This window comes from Myotis lucifugus, unplaced genomic scaffold, assembly GCF_000147115.1.
Source record: "Myotis lucifugus unplaced genomic scaffold, Myoluc2.0 scaffold_196, whole genome shotgun sequence".
Lineage (NCBI taxonomy): Eukaryota > Metazoa > Chordata > Mammalia > Chiroptera > Vespertilionidae > Myotis > Myotis lucifugus.
Genome location: NW_005871244.1, coordinates 1889217 through 1902184, shown reverse-complemented (window position 1 = coordinate 1902184; position 12968 = coordinate 1889217). Strand labels below are relative to the sequence as shown.

The 12968-nt window shown below is 44.1% G+C and overlaps 1 protein-coding gene across 1 annotated transcript in view; it reads left to right on the top strand.

Annotated features, from left to right (window-relative positions):
• Positions 1-12968, top strand: part of SHROOM4 (shroom family member 4) — a 199024-nt gene that overhangs the window by 150688 nt on the left and 35368 nt on the right. The window contains exons 3-5 of the mRNA XM_014463015.2: positions 1263-1397; positions 3708-6183; positions 12241-12302. Coding sequence (XP_014318501.1) covers positions 1263-1397; positions 3708-6183; positions 12241-12302 — 2673 coding nt within the window. The remainder of the gene's footprint in view (positions 1-1262; positions 1398-3707; positions 6184-12240; positions 12303-12968) is intronic.

The following is a 12968-nucleotide window of genomic DNA, read 5'->3' as shown; positions in this document are numbered from 1 at the left end:
TCTCACTATGTATTTCTCTATAATCATTCTCATGATTTTCTCTTTTCTGTCATTTGTTTTTCTTTGTATTATCTTTCCCTCTTATCTCTATCATCTACCTGGCCCTTCCAATTCCTTCCTTCCTCCCTTCCTTCCTTCCTTCCTTCCTTCCTTCCTTCCTTCCTTCCTTCCTTCCTTCCCTCCCTCCCTCCCTCCCTCCCGTCCTCCCTTCGTTCCTCTCTCCCTCTCCTTATCCTCCCCCTCCTCCCTTTGTCCCTCTCTCATTCTCTCTCTCATCAATCTTTTCTTTATCTTCTGGCACTACCCATGCCCCATGTGTGCTCTTCTCTGTACTAGTCTTATCCACATCCAAGTATGGAATTTATTCATATGAAATATATCAGAGGACAGGGATTGGTCCTGTTTAAGCCAATGTGTTCAGGAGTTATTGCTTCAGCTTCCAGCACCAGACAGACCCTGTGGTTGCATCCAGAGCCTTGGCCTCAGACCTGTTTCTCTTATTCACCCCTAACCTGCTGAGCAGAAATCTCCTGTCAGCTTAGCATGCACCTTTCACCACATTATTCTATTTTGCCTGGCAGGAGTTGGGGCTCCTTTGCACCATTTTTCTACATTCTCAGGTGTCTCACCTCTTATCCTTTACTCTCTCAAGGCCTTTAACCACTCTTTATTTGAATAACTCTGTCTTGTTCACTAATCTGTAACTCTCAAGGGCAAAGACTATATTTGATTCATGTCTGTGTCACCAGAGCTATAAACAGATGGTATACAGTAAACATACAACAAATTCTTATCAAATGAATAAGCAAAGGTTGGAGAATTTGAAGCCCGGTGTTGTTCTAACTTCTCAATCACTGGCTTATTCCTTTCTTAGAGAAAATTGGAAAGATTGGCCAGATTGATTTTTTTCCTCAGAGACAACTTACGGTAGAGTCATTGTTCATTGGTCAGCAACACTCATTTATTCCACAAATATTTACTGAGCATCTACTATGTGTTTGGCATCGCCGTACATGCTTGGGATACACCTATGAACACAATAGCTGTGTGAAGCTAACATTTTGTTTCTCCAGGGATCACCCTTTGGGATGAAAGAGATTTGAGTACTAGGACTTGAAGAGGACCATTAATATTCCTATGCCAACTCCTTGCAAGATGTTGTACTTCATTTTAGGGAAAAAAGGGGTGGGGGCGGAAGCTGCTTGGGAAGTGATTTCAGCTCTGGTTCTCTAAGCTGACTTCCTGTCCCTTTCTTGCTGTAGGAGAAACGCCCCTGTCAGTAGGCCGCACTCATGGCATGTGGCCAAGCTGCTGGAGGGATGCCCTGAAGCGGCTACCACCATGCATGTCCCTTCTGAAGCCTTCAGTTTGTCCTGGCATTCCGGCTGCAACACAAGGTGAGTTTGGAACTCTCCTCTCAAGGTGGTCTGGAGGGTAGGTAATGTGATCACTCCTTCTTCTCTGATCTAGTACCTTTTGGATGTTATAGAGCCCAGAGTGCTATAATGGAAAATGCAATGGGAGTCCAATCTGTATTCTAGTCCTAGTCTGCTGCTAATTCTGTAACTTTGGGCCAGTCCCATTCTTTCTGGAAAATGTTTCCTTGAATACTTAACTTACTTGGCTTTTGAGACACATTTCCCTGCTTTTCATATGTTTCACCGGCTGCTCTCTTGCAGTCTCTTTCCGTGGTTCCTCCTCACCTCTTCTTAATGGAGGAGGGCTCCAGGGCTCAGTTCTGCTCCTCTTCCCTGTCTACAATGACTCACTGGCAATCTCATCCAGTGTTCATCAGCTCTGTCACCAAGCCAAAAACCTGCAGAATGTGATCTCCTTGAATAATAGGGTCTATTTGCAGTGAGTATCTCTCAATGCAGAGAGTGTGGTATAGTCTGTTGTTGAAACAACTTCCCATAAGAGGTAGACAACTATTTCAGCAAGCTCAGAGCCAGTAAAGCTGCTGGCCTTAGCTGCCTTTTCCCTCCCACAACAAGATCGTCCAAGAAGGGATTTCTGTTGAAGAGGTTCAGGGAAGCTCAAGGTTGAGTTGGCTCCCACTCAGTGATTTTACTTGGCATTGGAAGCCATAGGCTTAGTGCAGAGCCAGAGGCAATTTTGTTCTAGAAGAATACACAGAAACACATTTTGAACTTGGTTCCTGTTGGAGTGGGGGTGTGGTTGTTTTGAGCAGGAAGGGTGGTGGGGTGGGTAGCAGGTCCCCTTGCCAACAAGGAATTAAAAGATTCTAGCCCAGAGGTCAAGGGAACAGAGTGGTTAAGGGGCAGTGCAGGGAACAAGAATTATGGGAGACTGATCTGAAAGTCTCATGAGCTCCTGCCACTACTCAGCTCTGGCTTTTTGAACTGTGGCCTTTCTGAGAGCAGCTTGCAACCTTTGGGGTTCTAGTCATAGGAGTTACTGGCATGACTTGGCTCAATTTGGCTTTGTGTGTGGGAAATCATATTTAAAATTCAAGACTGTGTCTGACCCTAGTCCCTTTACTTGGTCTCCCTAGTTTGCCTTTATCGTGGTGAATGAGGGCGGCATCATGGTCAGGGCGACTATACTATCAATATTAGTAGTAAAGAGGATGCCGATAACAATAGTCACGGAAATAGCAATCAAGAGAGCAGCAGCTACCATGTATTGAACTTTTGCTAGGTGCCCAGGCTGTGACAAGAGCTTTACATTTACTCTCTAATTTTACTCACAAATCAACCTACTGATTCAGATATTACTATAGTCCCATTTAACAGATGGTATAAGTAGAAGAGCTAAGACAATGGACTTACAGAGGCCTGGGTTCCAATTCTAGCTCTGCTTCTTTAGTAGCTTTGTGAGGCTGTCACTTTACTTGACCTCTTGAAGCTTCAGTTTTCTTAATTGTAAAATGCAGATGATTTCTTGCCTTAAGTTTGAAATGTGACACTCTAAAGTGCCTGGCACATCGTAGGTCCTTGGTAAATGGTCAGGATTACTATTGTCAAGAAAAAAAACCAGAAATGTCTCAATTCCAGCCCTGTCTGGGCCACATGCTAGAACTGAGTGATCTTCTGAAAAAAATAACCTCCTAAAAATCACTTCCTTTGCAGGGCTTGCTTTATACCAGTGGTTCTCAAAGGTGTGGTCCCTGGACCAACAGCACCAGTATCATCTGGCAACTTGTTAGAAGCAAAAATTCTCAGGATTTATCCAGACCTAAAACTTTGGGGATGAGGTCCAGTAACCTGTGTTTTGATATTCTCTCCTCGTGATTCTGATGCATGCTCAAATTTGAGAGCCACTGATTTTCAAAATGGGTTTTCTGAAATTGAATCAGACCTTTAAGGCCCCTCTCTAATGTTAATAATCTGTGATTGTATCTCCTGGCAGAGAGCCCACGCTGACTCCCTGGGAACAGTGACAGGTCAGAAGCAATTCTAGATTCACTGACATCAAGCAGAACATAACCCCCAATGGAGACCTCACCTTTTTAGTCTTTGGGATCTTGCCCCATCCTTCTTCCATATGCTGGCTTCTCTCCCATTTTATCACATCACCGTAGCACCCCAGTGTCCATCTCTTTCCCTTACTTCCTTTCTTGCTGTATCTCACTTTCATTGGTGGCATAGGTGCCTCTGGGTTGTCTTGCCTTCTTCCATGGCAGGGCTGGCCACAGTGGGAAAAGGATTTGGTAATTTGGCTAACTAATGCCCTGTGTCTTACAGTGACGTGTGTGTGCAGTGGTGTCCACTCTCCCGGCACTGCAGCACTGAGAAAAGCAGCTCCATTGGCAGCATGGAGAGCCTGGAACAACCAGGCCAAGCCACCTATGAGGGTCACCTCTTGCCCATTGACCAGAACATGTACCCTAACCAGCGTGACTCAGCCTACAGCTCCTTCTCGGCCAGCTCAAATGCCTCTGACTGTGCCCTTCCCCTTAGGCCAGAGGAACCAGCCTCTACAGACTGCATCATGCAAGGCCCAGCGTTAACTAAGACCCCTAATGGCAGACCTAATGTGGCTGAGACCTCAGGAGGTAGTCGGCGCACCAATGGGGGCCAGCTGACTTCCAGCTCCCAGATGTCATCCCGCCCACAGGAGGTCCACCACTCAGGGCCTGCCAAGGCCGCCAAGGGCCCACCACAACCTCCAGTGAGGCGAGACAGTCTTCAGGCCTCCAGAGCCCAGCTCCTCAATGGAGAGCAGCGCAGGGCTTCTGAGCCTATGGACTCTTTGCAACAGAAGGAGAAACCAAGCCTAGATACTGAGCTATGCCCAAGGAACCCTCACAGGTTCTGCTGCCTTAGTGGACAAGACCAAGTGACAAACGAGGGCCATCAGAATTGTGAGCTCAGCCAACCTCCTGAATCCAGTCAACAGGGCTCTGAGCACTTACTGATGGAGGCCTCAAGCAAAGCTGTTGGATTTCAAAAATCATATGATTCCAGCCCACCCAGCAAGGCTTCAGCAGAGATAGCTAAGAGTTCTTCTTTTGGCAGCCCTCCACACCTCACAGGACCCACAGGCCATCGCCATAGTGCCCCTGAACAGCTGCTTGCATCCCACTTGCAGCATATGCACCTTGATACTAGGGGTAGGCAGGGGATGGAGCTCCCAACTGGACAGGATGGGCATGAGTGGACTCTGTCCCCATTGCATAGCAGCCACACAGGAAAGAAAAGTCCATGTCCCCCTATAGGAGGAACCCAGGACCAGCCCAGCAAAGAGAGAAAGACCAGGCCAGTGGATGATAGGCCTATGGGTTCGGGACACCAGAGGTCAAGCAGCTCCCCTCATGAAGAAGCTGATGGACATCCTCCAGAAAGACGTTTTCAGGATCCAAACAGAGTAAACAGAGCAGGCAATGAATTGCCCAGCCAGCAGCCCTCTGCCTCTGGATCTCTTGTTCAACAAACCAGGGACTGTTCTTCAACCACTAAAGTAGCTGGCACCACAGAGGCAACTGAAGAAGGGGACAACGAGCCCAAGGAGTGTAGCCGGGTGGGTGGTAGGCGAAATGGAGGGACCCGGGGACGCTCAATCCAAAACCGACGGAAGAGTGAGCGTTTTGCTACCAACCTGCGGAATGAAATTCAGAGGAGGAAGGCCCAGCTCCATAAAAGCAAGAGTCCCTTATCACAGCTGTGTGACACTAAGGAGCAAGTAGAAGAGGCCGAGGAGCCCCTAGAAAGTCCTCTCCTTCCTGCCTCTAGTTCACCTTTGCTGCCTTCATATAAAAAACCACCTAGCCCCAGAGATAAGCTCTTTAACAAGAACATGATGCTTAGGGCTAGGTCTTCAGAGTGCCTCAGCCAAGCCCCTGAGAGCCATGAATCTAGGATAGGCTTGGAGGGCCGAATGAGCCCTAGCCAGAGGCCTGGCCAGTCCTCTTTGGGTCTGAACACCTGGTGGAAAGCATCTGATTCATCCTCTTCAGACTCTGAGAAAACAAGTGTTCACCGTGGAGTCTGTGGAGGTCATTGGAGATGGTCTCCAGAGCACAACCTGCAGCCGCATGTGGCACTAGCCACAGAAAGCTCTTCCAGTCCAGGAGATAACAAGGAATTGAAGGCTTCTACTGCCCAAGCTGGGGAGGAAGCCATCCTCTTGCCCTTTGCAGACAGAAGAAAGTTCTTTGAAGAGAATAGCAAATCCCTATCTACATCTCATTTGCCAGGTTTAACCACTCATAGTAATAAAACTTTTACCCAGAGACCAAAACCTATAGAGCAAAATTTCCAGCCAAAGAGCTCCAGCTATAGGGAATTGAGGCGCCATCCCATGGACCAATCATATCATTCCACAGACCAACAATATCATGCCACAGACCAATCATATCATTTCATGTCATCCCTTCAGTCAGAAACTCCTACTTACTCAGAATGTTTTGCAAGCAAAGGACTAGAACAATCCATGTGTTGTAAGCCACTGCACTGTGGTGATTTTGATTACCACAGGACCTGCTCTTACTCCTGCAGTGTCCAGGGAGCTGTAGTACATGACCCTTGCATTTACTGTTCTGGGGAGATCTGCCCTGCTTTGCGAAAGAGAAACATGATGCCAAACTGCTACAACTGCCGGTGCCACCACCACCAATGCATTCGGTGTTCAGCTTGCTATCATAATCCCCAGCACAGTACCCTCGAGGACAGCAGCTTGGCACCTGGCAACGCTTGGAAACCCAGGAAGCCAACAGTGCAGGTGAGGACTTGGTGCTTGCATGGGTGAGCTTCACTATTTTCTTTCTAAGGAGAAAGCAAGATGAATCATTTGAAAACAATTATAATTTCTTAAAACGATATAGTCTTGGCTCCACCATATGGTAGTTTACTAACCTTGGGCATGACACTCAGCTATCAAAATTGCAATTACCTCATCTTTAGAGTTAGAATAAAATAACTTTTGCTTCATGAAATGGACCAAACTTGGATTTATACCCTGGCTGTATAATTGGTATTTGAGTGACCTTAAGCAAGTCATTCAACCACCAAAATTGGCAGTTATGTGATTTTTAAAGGGACAAATGAATTTTTATCTCATAAAATGCCAAGTACTAAATAAAGTCTTATTACCTCATCACCAAAGTGGAGTTTCCTAATGGCTGCCTCATAAATCAGTTGTGAGGATTAAATGAGATTGTGTATATAGAGTGTCAGAGCAGTACTTGATACAAAACAGCATAGATTCCATTTCCTGCTTTAAAACTATTTGGAGCTCCAAAATTTGCAAATGGCCCCCCAGGCTTTGCTTTTAGGGATTTGATCTGTCTGGTTTTCTAAAGGACAAATCCTTCCCCCTCTTCTCCAATTTCTTTCTCTGTCAGAGACCCAGGTTTAGACTGGTTGTTGCTATACCTGGTTATGACCTATCGCCCTAACATAAGCTACCACCATCTCCCAAGGTATTTCTGGGAGGACCCCCTAAGTCTTTACCAGCTCACTGCCAGATTCCTTCTCCGTGGCTTTCTTAGTGCCACCTTTTGGCTGATGCATTCAAACCAGAAGTTAATTCCTGTGTTGAACTGTTGCTGCATAGGCAAATGCTTCTGAATGACTTCGTGTATGAAATTGCTCAATACATATTCTTTGAATAAAGGAACCTTAGATGTGAAAGAAGCCTTACACAGAAGAATATATACTCTGTTATTCCTTTTATATAAAGTACTAAAACAGATATTCTATGGAAAATAATTCAAAACAGTGGTTTCCTATGGGAGGCGGCCCAGAGATTGACTGGGAAAAGGCATGAGGGAATTTTGTTGGATGATGATAATATTCTATATCTTGATAAGAGTTTGAGTTACACAGGTGTATACATTCATAAGAACTCAATAAATGTACACTTAATATTTGTGCACTTCACTAGAAGTAAATTTTGCCTTAAAATATTATAAACAAATATGGAACTTTATTTAATGATATTTATGCTGAAGTTTTTGAAGTCTATTGGTTCTCTTACTTTAAAGTTTCCAGCATACAAATGTTGCACATATTTTGTTATATTTATCCCTAAGATTTTATGTTTTTGTATTGTAAATAGTATTGTTTTCTTAATGTCAAGTTAAAATTCTTAGTTACTATTATATAGAAATACAATTCAATCATATGTATTGGCCTTGTATCCTGTAAACTTTTCAAACTCACTTAGTGGTCTTGATACTATGGTAAATTTTTAAACATTTTTCTACATAGATAGTCATATCACTGCAAGTGGAAATAATTTTAAATATGTCCACTGTGTATGTCTTTTCTAGGGGAGAGGGGGAACTTATTGCACTGTCTAGGACCTCCAATACATGGTTTAATAAAGGTGGTGAGAGTAGATATTGCTGCTTTGTTTCCAGTCTTTCAGTGTTGTGATGTTAGCTATCGAGTTTTTTAAAATATGTTTTTATTGATTTTTAGATAGAGAGGAAGGGAGAGGGATAGAGAAATAGAAACATCCATGAGACAGGAACATCATTGATGGGCTGTGTCCTGCACACCTCCTACTGGGGATCGAGCCTGCAACCTGGGCATGTACCCTGACCAGGAATCAAACCCTGACCTCCTAGTTCCTGGGTCAATGCTCAACCACTGAGGCACACTGGTGGGCCTAGCTGTAGGTTTTTGTAAATGTCCTTTATCAGGTTGAGGAAGTTCCTTTTTATTCCTAGTTTAATGAGAGCTTTTATCAGGAGTCTACTGATATGGTGAATTACATTGATTTTTGAAACAAGAACCAGTCTAGTATTACCCACTTGGTCAGGACATATTATTCACGTTGTTACTAGATTTGATTTTTTCATAGTTTAAGGATTTTTTAATTAAAATTTTTAATGTTGACATTATTACAGGAGCTCCCCTCCTCCCCTCTTTGCCCACCTCCACCCTCTCCTGTCTCCCCTTCCTTGGCCTTCACCAAATTTTTGTCTGTGTCCATGGGGTATGCATATTTGTTCTTTAGCTATTTCATTCACCTTCTTTATTCAGTCATCTCCGCACCCCTCTCCCCTTGGGCACAGGCCAGTCTGTTCCATGTATTCAGGCTTCTGATTCCATTTTGTTCGTTTGTTTATTTTGTTCATTGGAGTCCATGTATTAGTGAGATTATATGATATTTGTCTCTCTGACTGGCTTATTTCACTTAGCATAATACTCTCCAGGTCCCTCCATGCTGTTCCAAATGGTAAGACTTCCTTATTTTTTACAGCTGCATAGTATTCCATTGTGTAAATGTACCACAACTTTTTTATCCACTCATCTACTGATAGGTGCTTGGGCTGTTTACAGATTTTGACTATTGTAAATAATACTGCTACATGAGGATGCATATATTCTTTCTGATTGGTGTTTTGGGATGCTTAGGATATATTCCCAGAAGTGGGATCACTGGGTCAAAGGCAGGATTTTTGTGTCTATGTTTATCAAAGATTATAGTCTATAGTAATCTTATAATGTCATTGTCTGGTTTTTATGCCAGGTGCTGGCCTTACCAAATGAGCTAGGAGGCATACCTTCCTCTTCCATGTTCAGGAAGAGTTTGTATAGGATTGGCATTATTTCTTCCTTAAATGTTAGATAAAATTCATTATCAAAGCCTTCTGGGTCTGGAGTTTTCTTTGTGGAAAGGTTTTTAAACTACAAATTCAGTGTCTTTAATAGGGTCATTAGGTTGTCTGTTTCTTTTTATATGAGTTTTGGTAGTTTGTCTTTCAAGGAATTTGTCTATTTCATTTAAGCTTTTAATTTTATGGGGATAAAGTTGTTTGTAAGAATTTGAAATACATAAGGAATTTAAGATAGGATGGTGGATAGATAGAAGAGTGAATAGAGAAATTTGTGATAAGGCAAATGTGGTAAAATATTAATTGTAGAATCTAGGTGGTGGATACATGTGTGTTAATTGGAAACTTGTTCAACTCTCTGTATGCTTGAAAATATCCATAATAACATATTGAAAAAAGGAGAGGAAATATAAAATAATGGTTTAGGGGCACTGATGCTGGAATCAGACTGCCAAGGTTCAAATTTCTAAGTTTTCCAACTTTAAAAATGGAGGTAATAATGGTACCTACTTCACAAGTTGGTTTTGAGGATTAAATGATGTAGCTTGTGTATGGCACTTGGAACAGTAACTGCCAGATAGTAATCATCTTATAAGTGTGAGTTATTATTTTTTAAAATAAAGGGAGAGATTGGCTTAGCTTGAGAAACTGTTTGCTAAAAGAAGAACCTGCAAATAGACAATAGAGAAAGGGTACTGAAGTTGGAGGGTGGCAGGGGGTTAAGAAGATGATAGCTACAGAAATGTCAGCCCAGGGCCAATAACTCTGTAAAGGAAGGAGGTGAAATTTGCAGGTTGTATCTATTGGCAGCACCAATGCAGGCCTCCTTTTGCACTCTGAGGGAGGGACACATTGAGTTCCTAATGCTTGTTAGACTAGCTAAACAGGTCTGCTTATACACTAGCCTTTCAGACATGTGTATAACCATCTAAGAGCCACTTCATGCTCATTTTTACCCCAGCCACCTGAACACACCCTGCCCCCAGACATGAGTAAGCTTATAGCATGGATTAGAATACCCCAGCTCACACGACTAAGGTAGTTGTGATGGTGGCTGTGTGAAGTAGGGCTGATGTCCTCCTTATGGCCCCTGGAAGATGTTCAAGAGGTAATTGGCTCCTGTTTTGTGCTGTTAAGGGAACTAAAATCAGTACACACATCCCTCATACTTCACACCAGTTAGTTTTCCATATATTCTGAGGTTATTTCATTTAACAATTGTATGAGATAAGTTATAATAGGATCCCATTTTACAGCTGAGGAAACTGAGGCTCAGAGGGATCACACATCTAGCAAGTGGCAAAGCCAGGATCTGAACAATTATAACTGACATTTGAGTGTCTACTGTGCACCAGGTATGGCTTTAGGCACTTTACATGTATCAACTCATGCAGTCCTCAAAGTAATCAAGAAATAGGTAATGTTATTATCACAATCACACCATTAAATAACTGGGGGAAATAATATTTTTAAAAGTTGTGTATTTTGCCTGAGGTCACATAGCTAGTAAAGGGCAAGTGTGGGACTTGAATCCATATAGTTTAGCTTCAGGGCCAAACTCCTAATTGACTTACACTGTTTCTCCATAGGCTGATTGCAAAGCCCAGGCTCTCTCCAGTATGGCAGGACACCTTCTAGTAATATATCTTCCATTGGGGCAGCAAGTCCTCACCACAGTCAGTTCCCATCTGCACCAAGCCATGGGGTGACTACCTCTTTAGTTCAAAGGATGTGGGCAATTTATAGCAACCTAAGTGGCTCAGGAAAAAAAGTAAATCTATGAGGGAGGTTGGGAGTTGGGACAGGACTTTGTTTGGTTTGGCCACTGCTATTTACTGAGCACTTCCCATAGGGCCAGACAGGGCATGGACAGGAAATCCTGGCTCCCACTGTGGCTGAGCAAGTAATATGTCTTTGAGGGCAGGGACATCTCACAAGGGTGTCAAGGCAGAGTCTGAAATCTACCAAGTGGTTAGAGCTGCTCTACCATGACACACTCCAGGCAGGGACTGCTCTGATCCTGTAAAAGCTGAGTAACCTCATCCTCTCCATGGCACTCAACATCCAGAGTTTCCTATTTGCTGAGCACTGTGCTAGGCTTTATCTATGCAGATCCCACTTTATTCCCACTACTGGGAACCCAGCAAGGCTAGATAGCATAGTCCTTATTTGCCAGAGGGGAATCTGAGGTTTAGGGAAGTGACATAGTTCCTCTCAAATAGCACAACTATTAAGTATCTTAGCCAGTATGACTGACACCAGATGTCTTAGTCCAAAAAGGGAGTAATTTTTTGTTTTACTGGGGCAAAGGTAATAAAACTTTGAATGGGACCAATAATAGCATTAGAGAAAAAGGGAATTTGGAACATCACTGAGGTTTAGGAATACCTGTGCATTCCCATTGGGCTAAGCTCTGGGTTGCTAGATAGAAGGTATTGAAAGCAAAACCAGGGAGAATGTCAAAGGCAAATTTGTATTAGGTTTGGAGCTAGAATAGGAAGGGAGGGATATTTTTACAAATGGCACACATGGAGAGGGGACAGAGTTGTTTTGGCAAAGCCCTTAAGGAAAAAAAAATACACAGGGTGAAGAATGTACTCCTGTAATGTGGGGGACATGCACCCAGCATTCAGGCTCCCCAGAGGTAAGCCCACCTCAACCCCTGCCAGTGGATCTGGGAGGAGGAAGGGCCCTTGCAGTGTGCTGGAATGCATGATCTCCCTCTGCCTCACTCTGGGAAAGGGTTGCAGCAGCAAGAGCTAATTTAGGCCTCAAAGCCCCCTCAAGGGTCAGGGCTTCTGAGAAGATGCTTTCTATGTTGGTAGAATAAAAAGGAGAGAGCAGGTTCACCAGGCAGAACAAACAAAAATACCTCCTTTACAAGAGCCAGAGCAAACAGCAAACATGCTAAACTGGTTTTAAACGTGGTTTGGGAGGGGAGTGGAGAAAGAGAGGGAAACACCGAGTTTCTAGACTACACTGTCAAGATCCCTAAGTGCTCTCTTGGTCTCTGCATGCCCCCAGCAGCTCAGCAGGCCTCCTTATAGAAGGGCAGCCCTCCAGGTACATATTTCTCTACCTGCATGGGAGAGTAGAAGGAACCATCCGGGGGACCTGGCCAGGGACAGGTTTCTGAACTCTTCACATTTTTGAGGCCATCTAGATACCTGACTGCTCAGAGCTCCCTAACTTATCAGAATTTTGCTTTGCAGGAATTTCCTGGGGACAAATGGAAACCAGTAACAGGAAACAGGAAGACCAGCCAGTCAGGGAGGTAAGTGGCTGCTCAGGGGTGAGTTGCTACCTCTGAGTTTTCTATAGAAATGGTAAGGTCTTCTGTTTGCTCAGTTTTCTTTGAGGAACCTGGTTTGGAGTTTGCATAGATGTCATCCAGCCTGGCCCCAGGCAGCTGGGCTACAGACCAAACTGATTGCTAGAACATTTTGTAATACACAGTGGTCAGGCAGGATTGTGGAACATTGTGCCCATCGTCTTAAGGACCTGAGGCAGGCCTTCCCAGGCACAATGACATATGGGACCAGACTGTGCTGAAATACATGAGAAGGCATAAATTATGCCTGCCCCTCCAGTGGTCATCAAGCAGTTGGAGGGGGCGGAGAGGAGGTAAGACTGTCTTGCTACTGCTGTGCCTTTGTCTCAGAGTTGTTGGAGGTACTTCTTTCTTGGGTTCTGCCACCTTTATTTTTATAGGGCTTGTTGAGAACTTAAGGTCTGCCCATTAAAAGTCCAAGGGCAGCCCGGCCAGAATGGCTCAGTGGTTGAGAGTCGACCCATGAACCTGGAGATCCTGGTTCAATTCCCGGTCAGGGCACATGCCCAGGTTGCACGCTCAATCCCCAGTGTGGGGCATGCAGGAGGCAGTTGACCAATGATTCTATCTCATCATTGCTGTTTCTATCTCTCTCTCCTCCCTTCCTCT